This window comes from Taudactylus pleione, unplaced genomic scaffold (assembly GCF_031769625.1).
Source record: "Taudactylus pleione unplaced genomic scaffold, aTauple2 ptg000026l, whole genome shotgun sequence".
Classification (NCBI taxonomy): domain Eukaryota; kingdom Metazoa; phylum Chordata; class Amphibia; order Anura; family Myobatrachidae; genus Taudactylus; species Taudactylus pleione.
In genome coordinates, this window is record NW_028284428.1 from 19,379,161 (window position 1) to 19,404,978 (window position 25,818).

General features: G+C 40.9%; 1 protein-coding gene across 1 annotated transcript in view; it reads left to right on the forward strand.

Moving 5' to 3' along the window:
- The window catches only part of LOC148539252 (granulocyte-macrophage colony-stimulating factor receptor subunit alpha-like), a 79,485-nt gene that overhangs the window by 39,643 nt on the left and 14,024 nt on the right, over nucleotides 1–25,818 (forward strand). Inside the window, exons 2-7 of the mRNA XM_088451522.1 lie at nucleotides 11,856–12,007; nucleotides 13,680–13,812; nucleotides 18,560–18,677; nucleotides 18,776–18,945; nucleotides 21,978–22,108; nucleotides 23,846–23,984. Coding sequence (XP_088307648.1) covers nucleotides 11,856–12,007; nucleotides 13,680–13,812; nucleotides 18,560–18,677; nucleotides 18,776–18,945; nucleotides 21,978–22,108; nucleotides 23,846–23,984 — 843 coding nt within the window. The remainder of the gene's footprint in view (nucleotides 1–11,855; nucleotides 12,008–13,679; nucleotides 13,813–18,559; nucleotides 18,678–18,775; nucleotides 18,946–21,977; nucleotides 22,109–23,845; nucleotides 23,985–25,818) is intronic.

Genomic DNA, 25,818 nt, shown 5'->3' on the forward strand with positions numbered 1-25,818 from the left:
TCCACCAATCAAAATAACTATGAAAGGTGTGTTTAAAAGGTTTCCGGTGTTCTCGGGTGAGTAATTGCACTTAATCAGACACAGCCGCCAAAAAACAAACCTCCGTCCCCACCAAAAAAACAAACGTAAAACAGAAGAGAGATATCTCACCCGACCGAGAAATCTCGACTTGCTTCACCATCGAAAAACTCACTTTCAGCTAAACTCACTTCTTAATAAATTTGCAAACCAAACAAAAAAAAAAACCTCACCCGAGTCTTGGAGATGCAAATCGAGTTTAAAAAAAACACAACTCGACCAAACTCAATTCTTAGTAAATTTACCCCTTGTAGTTAAATGTTGATTTCATACACAGCAGGCCCGACATAGTGACATGTGTTTTTACATACGGCTCCCCCCCTTACCCCCGCAAAGCATAACCAGGCCCGGCTGCTGAGCCAGTTCTGGTTCTAAAAATATGGGGGAATTGTGTAGGGGTTCCCTGTATTTTATGAACCAGAACTGGGCTCTGTGAGCCGGTCCTGGTTTTAAAATTAGTGGGAGAAAATGGCATGGGGTTCCCCCTATATTTAAAACCAGCACTGGACTCTAACTAGCTGAGGTGTAATACCAAAGCCAGGGGACCCTATCACCGGGTCACCTCGGCAAAAGCATTAACACCCCAAGCTAGTCAGCCCAAAGACAGAGATCTCAGGGGAGGTGGGGACCCCCCAATAAATGGGTCCCCCTCTCCTGAGCACCCGAGGCTTAGGTTTAAGTCCGGGGTTCTTCCCTGCACCCCTGGCCAGATGGTACAGGGATAATAGTGGAGTTATATATGTCTACTATTGTTTTTTACAGTGGGACTACAAGTTCCAGCATTTCTTCCCTTTGGCACTTGTGGAAATACAAGTGCCAGCAGTCAGCCGGCACCCATACCCCCACTGTAAAAACAACAGTAAAATAATCACAGTACACACACACCATAGAAAGTAAAGTTTAATTACATACAAAACACACTCACACATACATACCTTCTGCCAGACAATCGGTTCCCTTGTTAAGCACCCACGAACAAGAACCGCAGACCTACGAACACTGATGCGATGTACAGTATGTGATTCCACATACATTGCTTCCCCTGTAAATGATGGAGACCGGGTGGTTTCCATCATTTGCCAGCCTGCCAGGCAGTCAGCGGGTGCTCTGATGTAAGTGGCCGCTGACTGGCTGCAAGCCGCATGGCTGTCAATCAACAGCCACATTTGTTTGTTTTGAGGAAAGGGACCTAGAGAGCACACAAAGTTTGTAATGTGATCACACTACCAGCTTCAAAGATTTCAAAGTGCCACAGTGAGTGCACTTAGGGGCCTATTTACCAAGCAGTGAAAAGTGTGGAGAAGTGGAACAGTGCCCATAGCAACTAATCAGCTTTCCAGTAGCATTTATCAAGTAAAGTCTATAAAATAATAGGTAGGAGCTGATTGGTTGCAATGGGCAACTTCTCCACTGGCTCACTTCACAGTTTTCACTGCTTGATAAATAGACTCCTTACTGCTATGTACCGATTAGCAACATGTTGTACATGCTCCTAGAGGCATAATAGTGCCGACATAGCCGCAAGTGTGCGGGATAAAGTGCATAGTCAGTTTCTAAACCAGAGACACCTCTCTGGGCTGAGACTTGTAGTTCAGTGATGATTTTATGCACCACTGTTCAGACCCCACTACTAGTTTCTAAGATATGCCATCGCTGTGTGAGCACTGCACACCACTTTCTGCAGTGCCACAGTGAAAGCACTTACTGCTGTGTACCGATTAGCGACATGTTGTACAATCTTCTAGCGGCACAGCAGTTCTTCTAGTGGCTGGGGGATGGTGTCAGTCACCAATAGGCCACAAGTACTCTAATTGCAAGCAGGGGCAGATTGAGCCGCTAGGCTGGTTCCCGCTAGGGCTGGTCACTTTGTGTTCCCTTTAGTGGCCGGTGGCCCTTCACTCACCCCTCCACTCCGTCGGCCGCTGGCCACTAAAGGGAATGCTGAGCTCCGATCAGGCAGCATAACTGCTGTTCATGCACAGAAGCTCACTGAGGTAAAAGGAAAATGGCAGACGGGGGAGCTGCTATGTATGCCCAGCCACAGCATCTCCACCCATAAGCCTTTGCGGAGCCTGTCAGTCACAGCTGATGACTCTGCCTCCAGCCAGTCTGCGGCTCACCTCCAGGATGATCTCCACAATGCACAGCACAGTAGCCCAAAACAGTTAGTGAGTAAACTTTATTATACCTTCCTGCCTACCTGTCTTTTTATAAGGAATAGCTGCCAGTGGAATATATATATATATAGTAACACAGGGTATACAAATGAGGATTCCAGACAGGCAAGCACTTGGGGAAGCAGTGGTTTTTTAATAGCAGCAAACATTGCACCTTAGCATACGTGAACATAGGGCTGTATACACACAGGCACATAACAGAAAATTAGCAAGCAACATAAAAGTAAATCTCTCAGCACTCCTTGTGCTTAACAGTCAGTGGCTGCAAAATCTGTGGAGTCTCCAGGTTCTGGAATCCTAATGCTAACTACCACCTCCAGCCTATCGCCTGGCCAATTTGTCCGGCATCAGTAGCAATGAGCAACAGGTGTGTGAGAGTTTTAAACCCTTCCTGTGCTGCTGACTTCATGCTGGCTCTGGGCAACCTGGAAAATAAGAGTTCCAGATCAGCACTTTGAGCTGTGCAGCCCAGAAAACCTAGAATTCCAAAATTGTATTGTAACTGCAGAATATGCTGATCCTATATTCATCTCCCATGGAGGGAGCTTATTCCACCAGACATCACCACCAGCTACAGGTGAATACCAGTGACTGAGCCGCCGCCGCCGTCTTCAGTAGCGCGGGTGACCTGCTGCTGCTTCTATATGCAGCGCCGTGTGTAAGGTGGAGGATGGCATTGCTGTGTGATTACATTACACATAGCGGAGGGGGCAGTGCTGGCATGGAGCAAGGGGATGCACATAGCAGTGCCCAGTGATGGTCTCTCCTATGTACCATAGGCGGAAACAGGGCATGTATAGGATATATTAGCAGGTGTATATGACTTATATATGAGGAGCAGTGGCATAACTAGGGCAAGAAAAGTGGGGCATGTGCCCTGGCACCAGCCCATCCTAGTTATCCAGTGTAGCACCAACATCAGTGAGTACGGTCAGCACTACACATTTACACCGGTCCTGTGCTGCACATGTCTTATTCCAAACACGTGGTTAGCTACAACCTATAAAGATCATAGCCAATCCCCCAGCTGAGGAAAAGATAAATTTATTACACTTACACTGGGGGTAGTTCAATTTACATGCCTGTAGAAATAGGGAGACTATATATATATATATATATATATATATATATATTTTTTATTTTTTTTTTCCAGTTATAACACTTACTACATGAAAAGCACTGTTTATTAATTTCTATATGTCAACAACACAGAAAAGAGGGCATCAATAACAAACAGGATGCATTGTGGGCAAGATAATTTGCATATATGCAAATTACCTTGCAAATAGATCCTTGTGATTGATGTGGTGCTTGCACTCTTTTCCTGCACAGTTGACATATTGGAATTAGTGAGTGGTGATTGGTATGTGTTGGGTATTGTGGGGGAAGAGATATATTAGGGATAAAAATAAAAAAAAATTACTCTCCCTAATTTTAAATGTTTCTGATATAAAGGGACATATAAGAAGGCTAATACATTGCAGCAATCAATGGAGAACACTGGTAAGAGCAGTGGAGACAGAAGGAAACCAGGGATCTTTGCTGCAGCTGATTACAGGACACTACTAAGAGCAGACGAGAAAGGAGATCATGTGCTAGTGATGTCGGGCTGAAACAGCGCCCCTCCTTCGGCCGGCGCCCCTGGCAAGGGCCATCCAGGCCAATAGGAGTCAGCCAGACTCTTATTGACTGCTGCAACCCCCACTACAAGAGCCGGATCCTGTAGTGGGTAATGGGACAGATGTCATGACATCTCTCCCATAATGCAGAGCGCTCCAGCCCGGGTTGACTGACATGAGGATGGTTGCAGGAGCCGGACTATGGATTCCGGTAAGTATTTTTCTTTCATTTATTGTTTTATTTTCAGTGTGTATTTGTCAGGGGGGGGTTTCTATACTGGGGGCACTAATGGGGAACTTACACTGGGGGCACTTATACTTTGGCACTAATGGGGGCACTTATACTGGGGACATTAATGGGGGCACTAATGGAGGGGACTTATAGTGGGGACACTAATGAGGGCCCTAATGGAGGGGACCTATACTGGGGGCACTTATACGGGGGGGCACTAATGGAGGGGACCTATACTGGAGGCACTAATGGTGGGGACCTATACTGGGGGCACTAATGGAAGGGCCCTATACTTGGGACACATATACTGGGGGCACTAATGGAGGGGACCTATACTGGGGGCACTTATACTGGGGGCACTAATGGAGGGGACCTATACTGGGGCACTTATACTAGGTGCACTAATGGAGGGGACCTATACTGCTGGCAATGGTAAATCTCTCAGCACTCCTTGTGCTTAACAGTCAGCGGCTACAAAATTGTATGTTCATTGGAATACACACATGCTGTCTATGCAACTGAGGTCTGAGCAGTTATGTGGCTCCCACATCCCACTCAGTGCCCACAATATTCCCATTGGACCACCACAACAATCTCACTGGGTTTCAAAATCCTATTCTATACAACCATCTTACACAGAATGCACATTCAGCTCCCTAATTGCTAAAACTATCATACTCTGTCTATGCATGTACACTTTCCTCCCCTATATGCCTCAATGCTGCTATATCTTCCCCAATCCTTACTGCTGTGTGGTCTCCCATGTGACATTTGACACCTTAAGGTTTTTATTTGTCTATGGTATATATATATATATATATATATATGCATATATATATGCATATATATATATATATATAAATATATATTTGTGTTGTGTGTATATATATATATATATATATATTATATAGTATATACATAATATATATTTTAGATATTAGATATATATTAGATATATGTATTACAGGGCTTGACAAATTTTTCTAAAATCTAGGAGCCAGGATGAAATTGTAAGAGCCAGACCACCGTCCCCCCGAAAAAAATTACAGGAGTAAGGAGCACAGCTCTGTGTGTTATGCAACCTTTATACATACTATACTAGTCCACAAAATGGTCACAGTTGAATGGATACAGTAAAATTGAGGCTCCCTCACTGCTCTGCACAGCTCCCCTGCTCTTAAATTATGTAAAACAAACTACATCGGGAAGACAAAGCGACCTTTAAAAATTAGAATCCTGGAACACACCAGGAATATAAAAAACCTCATTGACAATCACAGTGTTCCACTGCATTTTAAAGTGTGTGAAGCTAGTATATTACATAATTTAAGATTCCTTGGTCTTGAACATGTAATATTAGATAAAAGAAGGGGAGATAGACTCAACATACTATCTAAACGGGAAACATATTGGATAGTAATATCAAATACATTATATCCTGTGGGTTTGAACAAAGGGTTTGAGATTAGTCCATTTTTGTTTTATACGATATATTTATGTCTTTTTTAGATTATTTTATCTGTTTTAGACTTTTTTCTCTTTTTGCTATTGTAAGTTATATATGCTAGGAATGAGTTTATTTAGTATCAGCAATGCCACTTTATCTGCAACATACAGCACCTTTAATGCAAAAGTAATTAATATATTTTTATATTGTTTTAATTTACAATGATTTTTGTTTTTATGGCAGTGTGGCTTATATTGAAATGCTTTTATCGTATGTTAAGATATTTAGCAAGAAGCACTTTTTAGATATATCTGTGGTACATCAGTTTTTAATCTTTATTGAGATTTTATTGCATAGAGATTGTATATGTTTGTATCGAAATTAGGATTGTGCTACACCTGTGTATTTATAATTTACCGCATTTTAGCGGCACTAATTGATATGTAACAAGTGATTGTTTACAATGTGTTTTTAAGGGAAATACTGGAAATGCTAGGCCAGCCCTCTGATGAAGTACAAGTGATGAAACACGTAGCTGTGTGGTCTAGCGTGACCAAATTTGTGAAACAAGTTTACCGGAGCTACAAGCTGCTTCACCCGGAGACTTAATGTTTTAAGTTGTCTACACTTGTGGTGGTCTGACCGCCACTGTTGGTACGTTGTTTATAACGTATGATACAGATAGTACTTTGAATAATTGTTTTGGATAATGCACTACGTGGTGCACTCTTTGTTTGTTTAATAGAATATATATAAATATATATATATATATATATATATATACAATACATACATATATATATATATATATCTCCATATATATATATATATATATATATATATATATAAATACCATCGGATCTGGCACTCCTTGAAAGTAGCGTTGTTTGGCTGGTTGCCCACACTCAAGTATGCATGTACAAACCCCTCATCTGTGTGGCACTCCACGCAAAATAAAGACTCAGCATGTATTTCGATATATTTATGTATTTATGCATTCATTTGGTAACCTTTATATATGTATTTTTGTTTTGATGTCTGATCACGGTATACACTGCTGAGTGTTGCTGTGGCTACATTGTGCTTGGTGTTTGTTGTATTTATCTGTTACCATGGTGATAGTCACAGGAGCCACACGTGATTACGTGATGACGTCAATTTTCAGTGCCGCCGTGCGGGTGCGTGGTCCTGCTACAGCAAGGCTGATTCACTGGGTGTGCTTATTTAAGGTAAGATATGTTATTGTGTTGTATGTCCTGATGAAAATGCCAAGTTTATAGGCATTGAAACGTTGACCTTTTCTAAGCCACGACTACTGAGCCTTTATTTTGCGTGGAGTGCCACACAGATGAGGGGTTTATATATATATATATTATATGTGTGTGTGTGTGTCAGGACTGGACTCTGGGGGTCTACTGCCAGATGGCAGGATGTCGAAGTACTAGGGTGTGGAAAAAGCAGTAACTGAGGGGGTTGTATATAGGTCTTCCGCATTTGCTAGATCCCAATGTTGGCTAGACCCGACCAAAGGCGTGGTGTCTAACCTACAGGGAGGTTTTCACCAGTGACCCCTCCAATTGGGATTTGGGCTTTTGCTGCACCCAGTAGGCAAGTTGCGGTCCCTTGGTCAGTTATCCAGAACTAGCGAGATAACTAGAGTATGCCAAAAAGTATACAGATGTAGTGTAAGAACTGGAGTGTAGTAAAGGAGACTGGTATACTGACTGTGTACAGAGGTCCAGCTGGTGTATCAGATGCAGAGTACATACTAGAGTGATATACTAGCAGCTGGCACACAGATTGTGAACTGAGGTGTGACTGGAGTATCCATATGCAGAGTAAGTACTGGCATGTAGTACTGGAGACTGGTACACCGACTGTGTACTGAGGTGCAGCTGGAGTATCCAGATGCTCCAAACAGCACAGCAGCGCCAATATTGCTGCAAGCTTGCAGCAGAAACTGCACAGTCAGTTTGCAATCTAAAGATACCTCTTTCTGGGCTGAGGTTTGTGGATCATTGATCATTTCTAAGGTATACCATCACTGTTTGAGTGCCACACGTCACTGCGATAAATACGGTATTAAAGACACGGTTTACACTTTACAATACTGTACAGTATGTGATTGGTCCGCCTGTCAGAGCTTACTGTTATATTGTATTCTTTAGTGCCATACTGTATCCATCCAATGCTGTATTATTAACCACTTACAATATTCACACTTATTTAGTGGAGCACTGGACACTCAGAGATGGAGCTGTGTATTGCATGCCATGGATATTGTCAAGTCTCAGTGCGCCTTACCGCGCCATGCCACGCTAATCTCATGCTGCGCCTTAGAATACTGTATGGCGTGATATGAGCTAAGATGTAGCCAAACGCATCTGTACACAACAAACCATGATATAGGGAGAGTAAAGGGAATATACCTTAGTCCAGAATGCTCTCTGTTTTATGCAAGATACTGAAACCTTTTGAAATAGTAACCAATGAAGTGAGTTTAGACACTGCCAGGTTGAGTCAAGGGATTCCGTAAGTTAAACTACTGGAAACACAACTAAAGAAACTGAAGAAGTAGATGAAATGACGCAATAATGCTAACTATGTTAGACTTGTAGATCAAGTTCTTTATTATCTTCACCAGGATCAAAGGGTTTGTAACATCTTGAAATTGGATCACTACATTTTGACAACCATGCTTGATCCTAGATTTAAGTCCTATGTAATGACTTTCTTTCCAACTGTCACAGATCTTAAGAGATCAAGGCCAATTTCATTGTGCACCACTTTTCATTATGGACTTTGCCAAGAATGTGTGTGTTTGGTAGGCAGTGTATATTACTGTACTTTTTTTGGTTGCTTTTTATTAGTTTATTCCATTTATCACATTTCTTTCTGTAGAGTTATATATATTAGTACTGTAATCAATCAATTACTCAATCAATCTCATTGGGATTTTGGATTTGTGTTATTTAATAGTATTTTCCATGTCTTTGGTTTGTTTTTCTTCATAGTTATATTCTGTAATCAATCAATCCTTTACCTGGCTTCCACTAATACTACAACCCATTTACCTTGGGCCTCTCATCTAGTTCTTGATAATAAAAACAATGTATAGCATTGTATAGTTTATACTAAACTGCCATGCTGTCTGACAGTAGATGTGCTATATATTTTTTTAACTGCCATGTGTTTGTACTGCTGCTCTATAGCAGAGTTTAGCCAGTCAACTCACTGCAGCCTTTGTCCAAAATGGGTAAAAACAATATTGTGAGCTGTGAGGTGGTCACAGTTGACTGGAAATGATGGGAGATTAATGTTATGAGGTTAAAAGTACTGTAGGAACAAAAAAAGCCTCAAATTACATGATTTTAGCTGTTTTTATAAATTTTAAAGAAACCCAAAACAGAACCAAAACACTTGAGAGTGTTTTGCCAAACCCTTTGAGGGTGGTTTTGCCAAAACCAAAACATTGGGGTCTGCGCATACCTCTACCAAGAAGTGAGTGTTCCCCTTTAAACGCTATTACATGCACACTTCTGCAAATAAAAACTGGGTCCATATTTTTCTGCACTTTCTAAATGATCCCTAATCAAGATTACTTGTACTTCAAATAACATAATCTACAATATTTGTGGAAATGTGCAGAAAGTAAAATAATTCATTTTCCTGTATCTACATTAACCACTAAAATGGGTAATATTTTTTGAAAAACCTCACACAAATTGTCATTTTGTTTTCTGATTGAATTAGGTCAAGTACATCTACTTAAAATGTATCCATCATGGTTCTATTTTAAACAAAAGTTTTTTTTTTTTTTTAAACACAGTGGCCCTGATTCAGAGCCGGACGCTCTGACTGAGTGCTCGCTCTGAATCAGGGTCGTCCCTCTGTTATTTTTTAGCGGCGTCCTGGCAGCTCGCATAGCTGTGGGTGACCACCCACAGCTATAGCGAGCGGCCAAAAAGATGTTCGCCATGGTCAAGACCATCGCGACCATCGGGCTTGCGACAAGACCCTTGTGGTAGGGTCTCGTTGCCACAAGCCCTGGAGTGCTTTCGGTTCTATCAGAGCCAAGAGCACTCCCACTGACATCACTTGTGATGTCAGTGGGGCTGGCCCCAGACAGTAGGCGTTCCCATGGGAACGCCTCCGCCTGGGCAGCCACGCCCCCGGCACGCCTACCAAAGGCGGCGTGCTGTCACTCACCATCGACAGCATGCCCCCTTTGTAGCGAGACCCGGAGCGACGGCTTGGGCGTCGCTATCCTGGTCTCGCGCATGCGCACGACGGAGCCGGCTCCCTCGTGCGCATGCGCACTGGGCCAACATCAACCCACTTGCGAGCGCTCAGCGCTTGCGAGCGGGTCTGAATCAGGCTCAGTATACCATAAAATAGCAATTTTTATGGTGTACTGTACATGAACTTGAACTTTAAACTAGTGATAACCATTGAAGGCTGTACCATTGATGGTTAAAACCATTGGCGGAAAACAAATAATGGTTTAGCCATCAGTGGTTCAGTGCTGCACATGCGCAGAGCTCAGTCATCCGCCTGGTGCCACCTATGTTTTCTCAATATTGGGATGATGCCATTGATGGTGTTGCATCATTGCCATTCCATCGATAGAAAAAGCCTACTTGCCATTGACCATAGACCATCAGTGGTCAATGGCCATCCCCAATCGGTTCCCTAGCGATAATATTGATTGATGTTGAATCGATAAAATAAAAATGATGCATGAAAAAATTAAAATATTAATTTTGATATGTATAAACATTGATATTTACTACTGCGCTTGTGCAGTTGTAGACTACAAGAGATCTGGGGCTTGGGGGTCCTTCTCTGATATGAGAGCTGGTCAGTGAACAATATATCACAGGGGCAGAGTTTGCCTGTGCAATATATCAAATGAACTGGTATGACTAAGAGGGGGAAGGGGGGGGGGGTGATATTTCCTATATATCAGTTATTTGCTATATTGGTGGTAGAGAAAGTAACACATTGGGGTGCTGATATGTTTATTCTTTTCCATTGGCTGCTTCTCTCTGAAGCTGCTGGGGAAGAATAAACATTGGTTACATTTTTCCTGTGGCTGCAGAGAAGAGCATTAGCCAAGTACTGTATACAGTGGGTCAGCACTATCTGTTGTTTATATTTCCCGGGCAGATGCTCCTCTGCAGAGGTCAATCTGAACTGGGGGCTTCTGGAAAATTAGCTATCAGCAGCTGCCCAGTGGGCATTTCTGATTGGCCGCATCATATGTAAGCATGTCAGGGAAAGTCCAGCCTGCCATAGTCGTATCTGATGCGACCACACCAGGAAAGTGGTTAATCCTGCTTTTCTCTATATAATAATATACTTTGTAACTCAAATTAGTCATGAGAGTGAAGAAACACTGGGCCTGCCATTAGTACACATTTCTTTTGTGAGTTTGAAATTATCCATTTAAACTGTGGCTTTAATGTACAAACGGTTTCCTTTTAGAGTATAGGCCAACACCTATTTCAACTCTGAGGAAGTCAGTTTGAGAAAAAACAGATTTTGCAGCTACCTAAATACTCCTCAGATGCTTCCTTTCTTCTCTGCAATTCTATGGGCTTCACTGTAAAGTCAGGTGTTTTTGGGCAGACATACAGTATGTGTAGACATACCTGTTGTAGGTCACTGAAGTGACCTCATACTTGTTTGGTCTCTGGTTCCTCCCGGTGGCCAAATTGGTTATGCAGTCTGATACTAAGACATGTATACAGCAGCTCCAGAACCCGGTTCTACCTGATTTATTTCTCACAAATGCACAATATGCACAAATGGTGCTACAATAGTTACACTTTTTTAATGTGTTGGGTACAGGATCCCAGCAGTGAGAATCCCAACAGTGAAAATCCTGACGCATGTTGAGAAGTATTTTAACCCTCCCCTAACCCTAACACATACATCCTGCAGCCTAACCCTAACTCTCACTTCCTGCAGCCTAATCCTAACCCTCCCCTCCCGCAGCCTAATCCTAACCCTCCCCTCCCGCAGCCTAACTCTAACCCTCCACTGATGCCTAACTCTATCCCTAGACCTAACCCCTAACCCTAATACTCACACCAGGATTCTGACAGTCAGGATGCCGGAGCCAGTATTCTGATCACTGTTGGGATTACAGAGCCAGTAATCTGACCATCGGGATCCTGACCACAGGGATATTGGCTACATCCCTTTTTAACTTCTCTAAATAATTTTTATAAAGAATTAAAAGTAAGATAATATAGCTGTGAGAATCTAATGATGTCTCTCTTTACTTTTTCTTTAAGCAGTACATTACCATCCAGCAAACCTATCAGTGAAATTTAGAGAATCATATATAGTTTTGTCTTGGGACTGTGATGTTCCTAAAGAAATCCTCGATCACATTACATATAAGATCTATATGAAAACATTTGGAACATGGAATTATGAGACTGAGGTAAGATATTATGCATTTACATACAGGCATGACTTTATAATGGTGACTAGAGAATGGAAGTCATTTGTAGCTGTATACTAGCGATGAGCAAAATACCAAAATATCCACCTCATTCTCAGTTTGGTTATGACATTGTTCACATTTTCCCTGTCTAATTTTGCTCTATATATTCCCAGTCTTACCCCAACCATAGCATAAACAGAATAAATGTAGTTACCCACTTCTTATGGGTAAATGTACTAAAGTGAGAGTTTTTAAAAGTAGAGATGTTGCCCATAGCAACCAATCATATTATAGCTATTATCTTTTATCCACTTCTTATGGGTAAATTTACTAAAGTAAGAGTATTTAATAGTGGAAATGTTGCCCATAGTACCAATCAGATTATAGCTATTATCTTCTAGTAGGTGCTAGTTAAATGTTAAGTATAATCTGATTGGTTGCTATGGGCAACATCTCCACTTCTAAAAACTCTCACTTTAGTAAATTTACCCCTTAGTGTGCACTTTTTTATGGTACAGCCTTTTACATCAGAAACCATTGGTCCATATCTTGCATTGACGAGATAAACAAAGCAGAAACAGCTAATATTAGCTAATATAAGGATTAATGGGTTTTCTTCTCTAGGCAGATTGTAGTCTGATCTCCGTGATCTTTATACATATGTTTGCAGTGTAATTGGTATGAATATCTGGCATTTGTGATGTCACTGTGCCTCACTTCCAGTTTGTCTATACACTATTTTTGTAGTAATGGTACAATAGTCCTTGTGACTGTATACTGTACTTTAGTAAGCTGATTTATTTATAAACATTAGTTGTTTTAGACAAAGGTGCATTTAGGCACCTTTTGTCCTAGTCAGCAGCCTCTAAGCCACTGTGGTACTCCACTTCTGGACTTTAGAGCATAAGATCAGATGCACAGCAATCTACAGCATGAATGTTTAGGTGTTACATGGGACGAGATGGCCTGCAAGAAGTGATGGCGGCTGTTGATTTTTGTCCTATTGGGCTTTAGATTCATGACTCCTTTACGTATATGAAGGTATGTATTTAATAGACATATTTTTTCTGTCATTTATATTGCTTTCTGATATGGTTCTTCACCAGAAGTGGTGAGACGTTCGGTCTCATGTGCAATTACACACAGGTCATTTGAGGCAGACCCTGGTCTCAGCACACTTTGAAAACCGGTCAGACACGTCCCCCATTTCGAGAACACTGGCCATCACCGCCTTTTTCATGCCCCCAATATGGCTGCAGTATGTCAATCAAGCTGTTGTTTAGGAGGGACTGTGACTGTGCCATCGCAGTCAGTGATCAGAAAATGAGCAGTACAAATCCTGTACATACGCCAAACATTCAACATCAGAACTGTGTGTAAACCATCGAGTTTACTGAATTCTAGATGATAAGAGGCATCCTCGACTTTAATTTATGTTAAGAGTTACCAAGAAGTTGTGTAATTATAACAAACCAGTGCAATTCAGTTCTTAATCTAACTATAAATATATTGTATATTTTAGTTTTCCATATAAGGCAAGTGGTTTTCTATTTGATGTTAAAGCTATGACATACTGTACCTAAACATTTATACAATTGTAATTATGTATACAGAGCAAACTCATACTGCATTAAAGAGTTCATTGAAAATGGCTGTAATTGTTCTCCAGATAATAGAATGCGGCGAAGAAATAATCTTGAAACGACCTAACAAAGAACCTCCAGCTATTTGTCTCAAGGTGATTCCTGTTCTAGACAGCAATAAGTGTGAAGACCTTTCATCAGAAAGGTGTGTTGCTTATGGTAAGGCAATGTAGAATACCATATACTCTTTCTTACATATAAAGAAAATAAATATTCTCAAGTTGAATAAGTACAAATATATTTCGGAGAGGGTAGTGATTTTTACTTTGGGAAAATCACCTTTCTTTACACCATTTATATAAATTGGGGCTAGATGTAGTCTATGTCAGTGAGAATATTTAATTGAAAAGAAATACTTCACAGTTTATACAACACACATAACATAATGTGGGGTAAATTTACTAAGAATCGTGTCCTGCCCATTTTTAAACACAGGTAGGAACAATCAGAATTGGGAGTTTTTTTTAAAAGAAGTTCGGGAATTTACCAAGCTCCTGAGTTTGTCAGAATCATGTTTCCCGATGGTGTAAACATAACCAGCCCCGGGCTCCTTAGTAAATTCCCGTGTTTGTCAAAATGGCAAAATACTCCCATGAATGCACATTCGGGCAAACACATGATAACATGGTAGCAGCTGCGATAGCTGTAATATGGTAATGCAGCAGGAGGCGTCACGCCTCCAGCATTTATTATTTATATGAGCTGGGTCCTTGGAGGCAGAATCGGATCATCCATCAGATGGCTTAGTGACCACGGGGTCACTCAAACCGGCCATCGAAGATGCTCGATAGAGGCCAGGAAAGCTCCATCACCTGACAGAGATTCTGGCCTCTCTACTACCCGCCAATGGCAGCAACATGCCTCTGTTTTGAGAAATGTAGGGCGTCGCCGCCCCCTCCCCGCCCAGAAATGGCAGTAGACTGTCAATCGCTGACAGTCTGCTGCCGAACTCCGTCCAACATCGCAGACCCATACTGCACATGCGCAGTAAGGGTCTGGCGCATGCGCAGATTCCCGAATATCGGGAATCTGCATTCAGTAGTGCACTAGTGTGCTCTGCTGAATCAGGCCCAATATCCATATTGAGTGTTTCCTTACAGACATAGAGCCCTATGTACTAAGCCTCGGAGAGAGATAAAGCAGACGAAGATAAAGTACCAACCAATCAGCTTCTGTCAATTATCAAACACAGCCTGCAAATGACAGTTAGGAGCTGATTGGTTGGTACTTTATCTCCATCCACTTTATCTCTCTCCAAAGTTAAAGCTGGGCATCCACTATACACAGATATCTGTCCAATCTGGCTGGTTGGAATGAAAACCTGGTAATGTATGGGAGCAAATGACAGTCGGTCATAAGAGTAAATACGCTCAAATTGGTATGCTTATCAGTAACAGGTATGCAGGATACTGTCTTTGAAATCTGGTTCTGGAACTATTTTGGTTTATTGCCCGGGTATCTTTGAATAGACTTAATGCTGAGTACACACTTTGACAATGGATCGGTCAGCAGATTGATCCGCCGTCAGAGTGGACAATTGGTAATCTATACACACTTACCAATCAGCTGCTCGATATGTCTGAACTGACATCACAAGTGGGCGGGCATTTAAATTTGTCTGCCCTGTTGAGATGTCAGTGTGGGTGGTCCCTGCAGCAAGTGTACGGAAGGTCGGCGGGCCGCCTATACACATATGCAGATGCACCAGTACAGTATACCTTTCATATATATATCTGCATCAATTGTGCTGCAGGGCTGACCTGATACACACCCACCGATGCACTCGCAATATATTGCTAATCAATGTGGCATCGTGAGGGGTGTGCAAGGGGTGGGGGCTGCACCTGGGTGTCACTCTCAGAGGCAGTGACACCAAAATGCTGACTTCTCTGCCGTGACAGAAGCCGAGTGCTGCAGTGTGACATTCTCCTGCAGCACTAGGCTTCTGCCATAGAAGAGGAGCCGACAGTGCTGACAGCCCAGTCTCCAGGGGCAGCCCAGAATCTCCGATGATGCTGGGCTGCTCCCCAAGTGAAGTAATCAGGATTCCCCGTGAGATGGCGTTATCCAAGGTTTTTCTGATAGGCAGAGCAGAGACGGGAGCCGTGCTCCAGTCATCAGCTGTGTGGTCTAAACAGACCACAAGCTGATCACTGCAAAAAAAAGTAATAAAAAAACTTACCTGCATCCAGGGTGATCGGTGCTCCGGTGATGTCCTCTCGGGCTCTGGTCAGCTGGTCTCCTACACTGTGACCCTGGTCAGCTGCTGCATAGAACAGCTGACCAGGGTCACAGTGCAGGCCAGAAGATCATCTGTCCGGAGCCCCAGAGGACATCACTGGAGCACCGATCACCAGAGGTAAATGAAAATGAGGAGGGTAGTCGGGGGTCCCAGGGGGAGGTCATGGTGGAAGGGGTATGGTGAGCTGGTCGTAGCATGTGCAGGCATCTTCTCCCTGTATTTTTGGGAAAAATATAGTGAGAAGACTGCGGACGGAAACGTAGGGAGAGCTTTATCGCAATATAAAAAAAAGTGCTTTAGGTAATCGGTTGTACCTGCAATCTCTATGACAGAGGTAAAACAACTAAGAATGTCAAAAAATCTAAACAATATAGAAAAAGAGCTTTGGGTTTATTCTCTTTCTACCCATTTTAAAAATAAACAACATTGTTTGGAAAAACATAAAACCAGGAGTCTCAGTTAGGAGCAGCCGCAATGAAGTGGATCTGCCAACTTAGGGCTGATTCAACAGTGATCGCAACTACGTATGCAGATGGAGCGATTGTTAGCCATTACGCATGCGTATAAGCCGCACTGTGCATGTGCTGCGATCGCACTGACATCACGTAGATGCCTGTCCGTTTGAACGCCCTTGCATGGGCATGCATAAATTACCGACTGCTCGCAGCTTCAGTAGTCATGGCGTGCGATGAGACTTGCAGTTTCTGTGGCTGGTCAGACCTGCTGTAAATGTGCGTGACGGGCTGATGTACGTCGATGTTACCGATGTTTACACAGAAGTGCGAGGTAGTACGGATGTAAGAAAGCAGCAGTGGGCGTCTCTATGCTGGATGAGCTGTGGCAAGCATTCGCATATTTTCACAGCTGCGATCGCAATTGCGATCCATACTGAATCAGGTCCTTAACACCTTGATTCCGGCTGGTCTTGTCTCAGACTTTGAGCTAAAATGGTTTCTTTGACGAAATTTGGTGAATTGCTGCAATATAATTCTTCTTTCCTTCTTTTTCATTAATAATATGAAAAATCATTGGATTTATACTGACATGATGTGGAACGTTCCAATTAAGGAAAGAAAAAAATAACAAATATATCATCTACTCATCACATTGTTTATGCCGGAAGATTGTGTTAATATTCATACTTTTATGTCACTACATTTTGATGTGTAAATTGTTTATATACTGAATGAACTATTACAGTATGTCTATATACATTAATATATAATAATGTATTGTCTTCAAATTTCCCTTCTATGTGTTAATAAGTATGCATATATATATTTAAAATATAAGTTTTGTTTATGTAAAGCATTTGGATGTAGTTTTGATCAATGGGGTCCTCTATAAGAAGCACTATACTGTACTTCACTTCCATGTTCGGCATGGTGAGTGAAACACATATGGAAGGCATTGTTAATTCCGAGGTGGAATGAAGTTGGAACGCATTCCGTTTTTAGAATGGAGAAAATAGGAGACACCTGAATTTATTCATTTTAATCTGATTTAGCTGATTGGTTACATGTGTATATAAATAGAGGAAGCCCAGTCACCCACTCAGTGGCCCTTTAAAAACATTTTAATATCGAATGCATCAAGGTGTTTGGTGGGAATCCAGAATTTAACTCCATCCAGGAAGACAGAACGGAGGTGGCGAATCTTACTTTAGCAGAAAGGACCGATATCCATTTGGCTATTGTAATTTTGTTGAGTATAGTTCTGGCGTTCCAACCAATTTTATATGTGATTTTATTGCCTTCAATTTATTTTAAATGTATGTGGAAACCTGTATATTAAACTAATTGCATAGTAAGACAGTGTGGCACTACATATTTTCCTACTTTCTCCTTTTATGATATCCATGGGCAATTCATCTTACTGTATGAGAGCAAAGGATTCTAAAGATATGCCAATAAGCTCTAAAGTTCATATTTCAAGTAAGGTTATTTTATCTGCCTTAAGGGGGTGTGTGATCTGGCCATCGGAAGACTATCTCTAAGCTATATAGAAGAAAAAAAAATCACCTTTCACATTTTATGGATTCTAGGGTGCTAAATTTGCCTAGGGTAATGCACTATTGTTTTTTATACATTTTCTACAGTGTCAGATTTGTTGATTGAGGATCTTCACAGAAAATAGTAAATTCACTTAATCATTAATTTTGTATTTGGGTATTCAGTGCCACCCCATTTACTTTTCTTAGCTGCAATAAGTAGGGGCACTGATATAAAAACATCAGTTTAATTTTACGTTTGTTTGCAACTAGCCACACCACTGTAATGTTTCTCTGAAAAAGAGACTGCATAATCTTATCTTCAATCTGTTGTTACAGTTCCCTCTATTCTAGGAAATTGTTTAGCAGCTCATGGTCACCACTGTAACAATTTCTCACTCAAATCATTATTAAGATTTATTTATTTTTTTTTACTTTTTTATTTCTTATTTTTAATGATCAGTATAAAGTATTAACATGTTGATAGAAACCAATGTGTTCATCCCATATATATTATTATACAGTTTTCTTTAACAGACGTCATCAATGCTGCTTGCAGCCATTAAAATCATACACTAAAGACAAGTTAATAAGATTATTGATGCTTTTTAATTATATTTCTTCATTGCAATATTAAAGCAAATCTAATACATACTGTTTGTGACGTTTCACAGAAAGAAATAGGTCATTGGCAGAAAATATTTCTTGCAGGGTTTATAACACATCTATGATATGTGAATGGACTTTTGGCACATATGTACAAGGTGATGCCGTGTACAATCTTTCCTTAATGTAAGTATAAGTAAGACTAGTATATATACTTTAATTAACTTGTGTATTAAGCTTATAGCATTTTAGTCTTCTATTTCAATCTTCTATTTTTGCTGCAGGCAAGAAAACAAACCTCAACAATATTGCCAGCAATATATATATGAGCTGAAAAGGACGGGCAGCTGCACATTACATGCTTTGGACCTAGATTTTTTTAATCCTGTGACCATCCTTTTCCAGGTATCAGGTCTTGAGAGTCAGGAATATTGCTTTAAACCTGCAGAACAAGGTACAGTATGGAGTTTTGTTATAATATGATTGTTTACTGCTAATTTGCAACTAATGTACTGTATGCACTTTTGTTAACTTGTTACCGAGTGTTGTTATTTTTAATTAGACAAAAGGCAAAACTTCAAACTGACTTTTGGATGAGATTTGTGTTGCTGCAGTAAATTACATTTGCCACTAATAAAAATCTTCTGTTTTCATTTAGCATGCCTGTAGAATGTCCTAAATTATCTGCTGCTAACAAGTTAATCATATTTGTGGATATTTAAAGCAGATAACTTTAAGACCAGTCATTTTATTTAGGACTAAAAGCAAGTTTAACATTTTTCTGTGAAATAGTTACTCCAAAAATAATTTGTAATTACTATATAATCATTCCCACATTGGGCAATACACAGTATACCTGAGTTTAAACCACATTCAGAACCATCTCAATTATCATGATTAGTTCACCTAGGGCTATTTCTTTTCTTGGGAGGGAGGGTACATACGTAGCTACTTGAGAACACTATTAAGTAGAAAATGAGAGATGTCATTTTAATTTCAAAAGCTTGGAACAACTTTTTAAAACAATTTCGTTATAAGAAAATAAGTATACTGTTGCGAAAAATAAACAAAACCAAATGTATGTATTCTGGTATTGATATATATATATATTGGGATGCAGTATTTATTTTGACATTTACAATGTCGACATTCATTACAATATCTTCAGTTATGATATTGAATTTGTTGAACTGTCGACATTACAATGTCAGCAAGTTCACAATGCTGTAAAATGTTGACATTCTTTACAGACTGGAGGGTTAGGCTTAGGCTATGGGAGGGGAAGATTAGGCACTAAGAGGAGGGTTAGAGATAGGCTGCGGGAAGAGAGGTTAGGGTTATGCACTAGGGGGAGGGTAGGGATACACACCGCTAGAATCGCTGCAGGATGAGCTGGAATGGCGTCAATGTCATAATGGCGTCAACATCAGACCTGAAAGACACCTCTGTAGCCTTCATACTCAACGTACCAGGTAACTCATCACTAGACCATCAGGAACATTTATCAACATTTCATCATTGTCGACATGATGAATGTCGATGTAGTCAATGTCAACATGCCAAACATTATGTCAACAGCATATACCACACCCGTATATAACATCATTATAGTTGCCAACCCCCCCTAATTTCCAGGCTCACATGTTTTAACCACTTAACTGATGGTTTTGCCAGCAAAACCGGTCAGAAACTGCTGGGTCTACAGGAAAGTCTGGGGAGTTAGAGGAGATCCATTCTGCACATGTGTAGAACAAATTTCCTCTTAAAGAACACAGCAGGGCGATGCGGTCGCACCTTGTCAGCTGAAGCACAACGTTTGCATCCCATATGACCACGTCAGTTAAGTGGTTAAAGATTTGACCCTATTTTTCTGGATTGACCAACTGTTCTGTACAATTACCCCTGCTCCATGCATTATAAGTTAATATTTAATCTACAATTTTTAAAAAAAGTGTAAATATTATACAATAAAAAGTAGCAAGCATCTTTGCATGACATTCTTAGATGCAGCAACCCAACAGCAAAGTGATCTTGCAAATTGTTTAAAATGAGGACAACTATGCCATTCATGTAATATGTTTAAAGAAAAAGATGGTGAAGTTTTACAAGGATAGAATTGCCACAATACAGAATAATCTATTTAATAATTATGGATGGTGTGTCTTGTCTCCATCATGCAGCTCCCACTGCAGGGAGCCGCAGGACATGTTCAGGGGATGGGCTAGAGCAGAGGTGAGCTAGGGTGAGAGGTTGGGGCAGGCTGGGCCATGGGGCTACCTCTTAAGCTTATATTTTGAAATTCTACAATCTTAGCAACTGTATATTGTATTATATTATTGTATATTTCTTCCTATATTTTATATCAGTCACTAGGACAGTCTCTGTTTGTCAGATAGGGCTGGATGCGATGCTTTTGATTATAATTCTTCGACAATGATTTTTCACATGAAGGTGGTTTAGTATGTAAGGTAACAAGACCTCTCATGTGTAATGTTTTCTATTTTATTCTAATTTCCGGTTGGGTCAGATATTCCCCTCATGCCCATTAAACTCCACCTCATATCAGTAAAACTGTCCCAACATCAGTTGTAAGATGACGGGGCTGGTGGAAACATGATAAAACATTGAGGTGCTTAGTGTGATCAGATTTCTGTGTCTAAGGGGCACATCAGCAGCTGAAATTCATCACCATCTTGTCAAGGTGTATCATGGAACCAGATTTGGGTTTGGTGCACTGCCGTTATTAACGTCAAGACAGACATTCAAGATGAGCAGCGATCTGGCCGGCCAAGCATGTCCACCACAGATGACAATTTTTGCAGCATTGAAGGTCTGATTGAGGAGGACAAACACATTCTAGTTAGTGATATTGCTGATGAACTGAATATCTCAGTGGGTACTGTGCACAACATCCTTCACACCAAGGCTATTCTATTGATTCTACATATATGTACGAGTTTAATAAATTTACGCAATGAGAGGTCATTTTACCTTATTTATTGAACCACCCTCATATATTTCTTTACACATTTAAACCACATTCATATTAGATAAACCACGCAGTTTTTTTCCACGTTCATTTTGCCATTGCCATCTGCTTACCCACTTTATTGCATTTGCCCCCTAGACTAAGAATTGCCAGCCAGCCGCTGGTGAGTGGCCACTAGCGACCCCGGCAAAAATATCACTATAATATAATGAACTGTAACTGTAAAATATGAAATGATTAAAGTGGTCTATGTACTAAGCCTTGGAGAGAGATAAAGTACCAACCAATCAGCTCCTAACTGTCAGCCTGTAACATTGTAAACAGTTTGGAACTGATTGGTTGGTAGTTTATATCTCTACACTTTATCTATCTCCAAGGTTTAATACATCTCCCCATAAGGCTGATAAGCAATTTCTCAATTTCTTAAACTCAAATAACAACAATAACAACTGATATGTTTTAATGATAATATGTATAACTTTTAATCATTTTTACAGAAGTATTCAATCCACCAACAAACATCACCATTTTATGTTCTTTAAAAGATATTGAAATTTATTGGAATAGTCCGCATACACAGTATGTTGCTCGTGACGGATGCTTTGAGTACATGATTGAAAATAACAAGGTACCAATTTAAATGTGAAATGTGTCCATGCCTGATTACTGTAAATACACCATAATTTACAATTGTCTAACATCGTCACATTATACACCTGTCTGTTAGTCTCCTACTCTATTAATATGTGTGATTATTTAAACTTCACATGTTGCTTAGCTTTTAATTCAATGTGTATGTGATGAACTGCAGATATGTATTATATAAACATAGCACATATACAGTAAATACAGCACATATATATATGATAGTTTTTGAAATTTTTAGCGGAATATGTTTTAGGGATTTCAAGTTATATCAAAATTTAGGTCACATACCCACCAGCATTTTATTTTATATTTTAAAGATAATAAATATCAGCACAATCTCAGAAATGTATTGTGCATTCCCAGTGGCTATTCAGGTGCATGAAGATATGCCGCCCTATGGGCATGTTATGGGACCGTTACAGGCATGTTGCTGGAGTGGTGGCAAATATTGGAGACCAAACTCACCCCTAGCATGGGGCTGGTGCAATTTTCGGTGGTGTGACTGGTGGTTGCATCTGAAGACGCAATAAGCGGTATTTAAGCATCTAAAGGCATTCAAAATGGGCATCTCAGTCATTGCTCATGCACAGAAGGGAAGAGCTTGTACAGGTATTATCATAACGTCATAGACACTACAGTGGCAAAAGACACACAAATGGAGGTGGCTGCATCTGAATAAAAATCTCCCTCTTAATAGTTAATAGTTTATACCTATGATATACCCATAAGTATACAGATCAGTGGCATAACTATAATTGGTGTGTGGTGCACATGGGCCCCTAGGTTCAGGGGGGCCCACACTGCACTCGTATATAGTTATACTTACCTCTCTGCAGTCTCCAAACTGCTGCTCTGCAGCGCCGGGCCAGCGCTGCAGAGCAGAAACCATCACAGGGAAAATGGCAGCGGCCAGTGACAAGCACAGTAGAGATGTCCCCAGGAATAAGGCGCGGTCATTTTCCCAGAGACCCGCGCATGCACAGTAGATTTTGGCACCAAGCCAGAGAGAAGAGGGCCCGCACTGAGTCTGCCCACAGGCCCACTCCTCTCTTAAAACTTGCCCATGGTACAGTTATAAATATCTATTCCCAGGAGTGATGGAATCTTTCTCACAATAATGGAAAAAGCTGGGCAATTACAAATGTAATAATTCATAACATAGGCTTATATTACTTAAACCGTCTGTTTTAAAATCATCCATTATACTCAAAGGGAACAGAAAATAAAGAATAGAAACAATGAAATCCATAAAAATAGATAACATGTACTTTCAAAATTGCTCTATGAAATATTAATCTTTTTTTGCATTTAGCTGCCAAATTCCCCCCCCCCCCCCGCCTCCTCCCTTATTATACCTCAGGCACACCATATAGCAGAAGTCATTGTCCCAGGTCTATTTATAGACAATAGAATCCACAATAAAGGGAAGTGAGAATGTACAATACAAAGCAATATTGAATTCCAAGGAATAGCAAGGCATAAGGGGCGCTCACAGGTTGTATTGCTGGAATATAACACCTCTGTGATAAATACCATGTTCCAAATTGAAACTCAAACCAAGCAAAATGTAGCTGCAAGTTCACAAATTGCTGTCACTGATTCTTTTATGTAGAGGGTTTGAATACTGTGGGCAACCTTAATTAAAACCATCAGTACTTTAATATATGAAATACATCTGATAAAACATACTAAAGTGCAATATACTTCTGTTTTTCAGGAAAACCATACAACTGAAAACAATCAATTTAAAACATCATTCATGAAAAATAAATGTTTGATCAGAATCAGAGCAAGAGGAAAAGATTTTTGTCAAATGAATACAAACTGGGGCCAATGGAGTGAAATGAAATTCTGTGGTAACACTGCAATGTGCCCATAATGCTATAAATAGATTTTCACTGTTCTGCATCTGAAAGATCAAGAGCAACAACTTTTTTGCTTAAATACATACAGTATATATCTACAAATTGTGTGAGAGTAAACAAGGATATTCAAATTTTGTATCTATTAGCCCAGCGATGGGCCTCATGCAGCCCTCTAAGCCTTTACTTATGTTATGACCATAGGCTCCTTCCTATTTTGGGGATCCAGTCAAGATGCCGGCAGACGGGATGCCAGATGTCAGGATACTGACGCCGCAATCCCGACGCCTGTCAGAATGCTGACGATAGCATCCCAAAGGGATCAACATACTGGCATCGGCATCTTGACCGCCAGCATCTCGAAGATAAGTATGTGGGTTAGGCTAAGGGTTAGGCCAGGAAATGGGGGGTTAAGGTTAGCACCAACGGAGAGGGGAGGTTAGGGTTAGGCACCACCAGGGGGAGGTTAGGGTTAGGCACCACCAGGGGAGGTTAGGGTTAGGCAGCAACAGGGGAGGGTTTGGGGGGAAAGGGGGAGGGTTAAGTTACTTACTGGCCCCTGTCGGGATCTTCACCATCAGGATGCCGCTGTTGGTCTTCTGACCGCCGGCATCCCGTCCACCCGTTTAATCATACTGATTCCCTGTTTTATTATACTTCTTTGTTCTTGCTTGTAATGCTTGTTTAAAATAGAGATGAGCTGTTCGGTTTTCCTGAAAACTGAAAATACCCAAACTTTGGGGTTCTGAGTAGAGTGCTAACTTGGGTGTTCTCGCCAAGTTCAGAACTCAGATCTAAAAAACGGATCTCAAGTGTTTTGGATTGCATTTAAGTTCCTCCCTCGTGATTTCAGGTGTTGTGAGGTTGTCGAAATTGACTGGAAATGACTGGAAATGAATGTTACTGATGTTAAGAATACTACAGGAACAAAAACAGGTCTTATGGCCTGATTCATCAAGGAACACAAGTGTGCACACGCACGCACTCGGCCACTGCGAATATTTGCTAATTAATGCATATGCACGGCAACCGCAGCATAAGATGCAGACGCCCAGTACTACACAATGCTGCCCACTTCCCTTTACTCAAAGCTTGAGTAGTCCGCAAGACAGCGGAAACATTGGTAACATACGCACAATAGAGGTTGATCTGATCTTGCGCAGGATTTTGGGCACTTCCTGCGTGCATCAAGTCGTCTGGCTGCGTATGCTGCCACACTGCCTCAATTATTCACGCCCCTATAACAGCGTTCCAAAGCACAGGCACGCCTGCGTTCGCCAAACCAGCCTCCGTCACCACTCACAAATGGCACATCCTGTCAATCAGTATCGGAAGGGTCTGTGTACACACTGCGTGTAGCCAGTGTATCCTATTCCTTACCCACTTGCACTGGCTAGTTTGCGCACGTGCAGTGCGATGCATACACATGCGCAGTGCAAAAACATTTGCTGGGTGCGTGCAGATTCTCAACTGCGTTCCTTGCTTAATGAGCCCCTTAGTTACATGATTTTAGCTGCTTTTATTAAAATAAATCCAAAACCAAAACCGAACCACATTCGCATTCGGCAAACATTGACCTGCTTGTGAGCGTCATTTGCTCGCAAGCGGGTCTGAATGACCCCCTAAGTTCAATATAAAGTTAAAAAAATTGGGACTAGATGATGGAGCGAATTTCATTCCCTTAGAGAGGAGCTTAATTTCAGCCTCACTAAGTTAACGGGTAGATAAGTTAAAGCTGTTGGAGGGCTTTAATAAGGTCTCACGTTTCGCCTTTTTCTCTTTAAATTTTCCTCCTCTAGTGCCCCTGTATCCGAGTCTCTCCTTCATT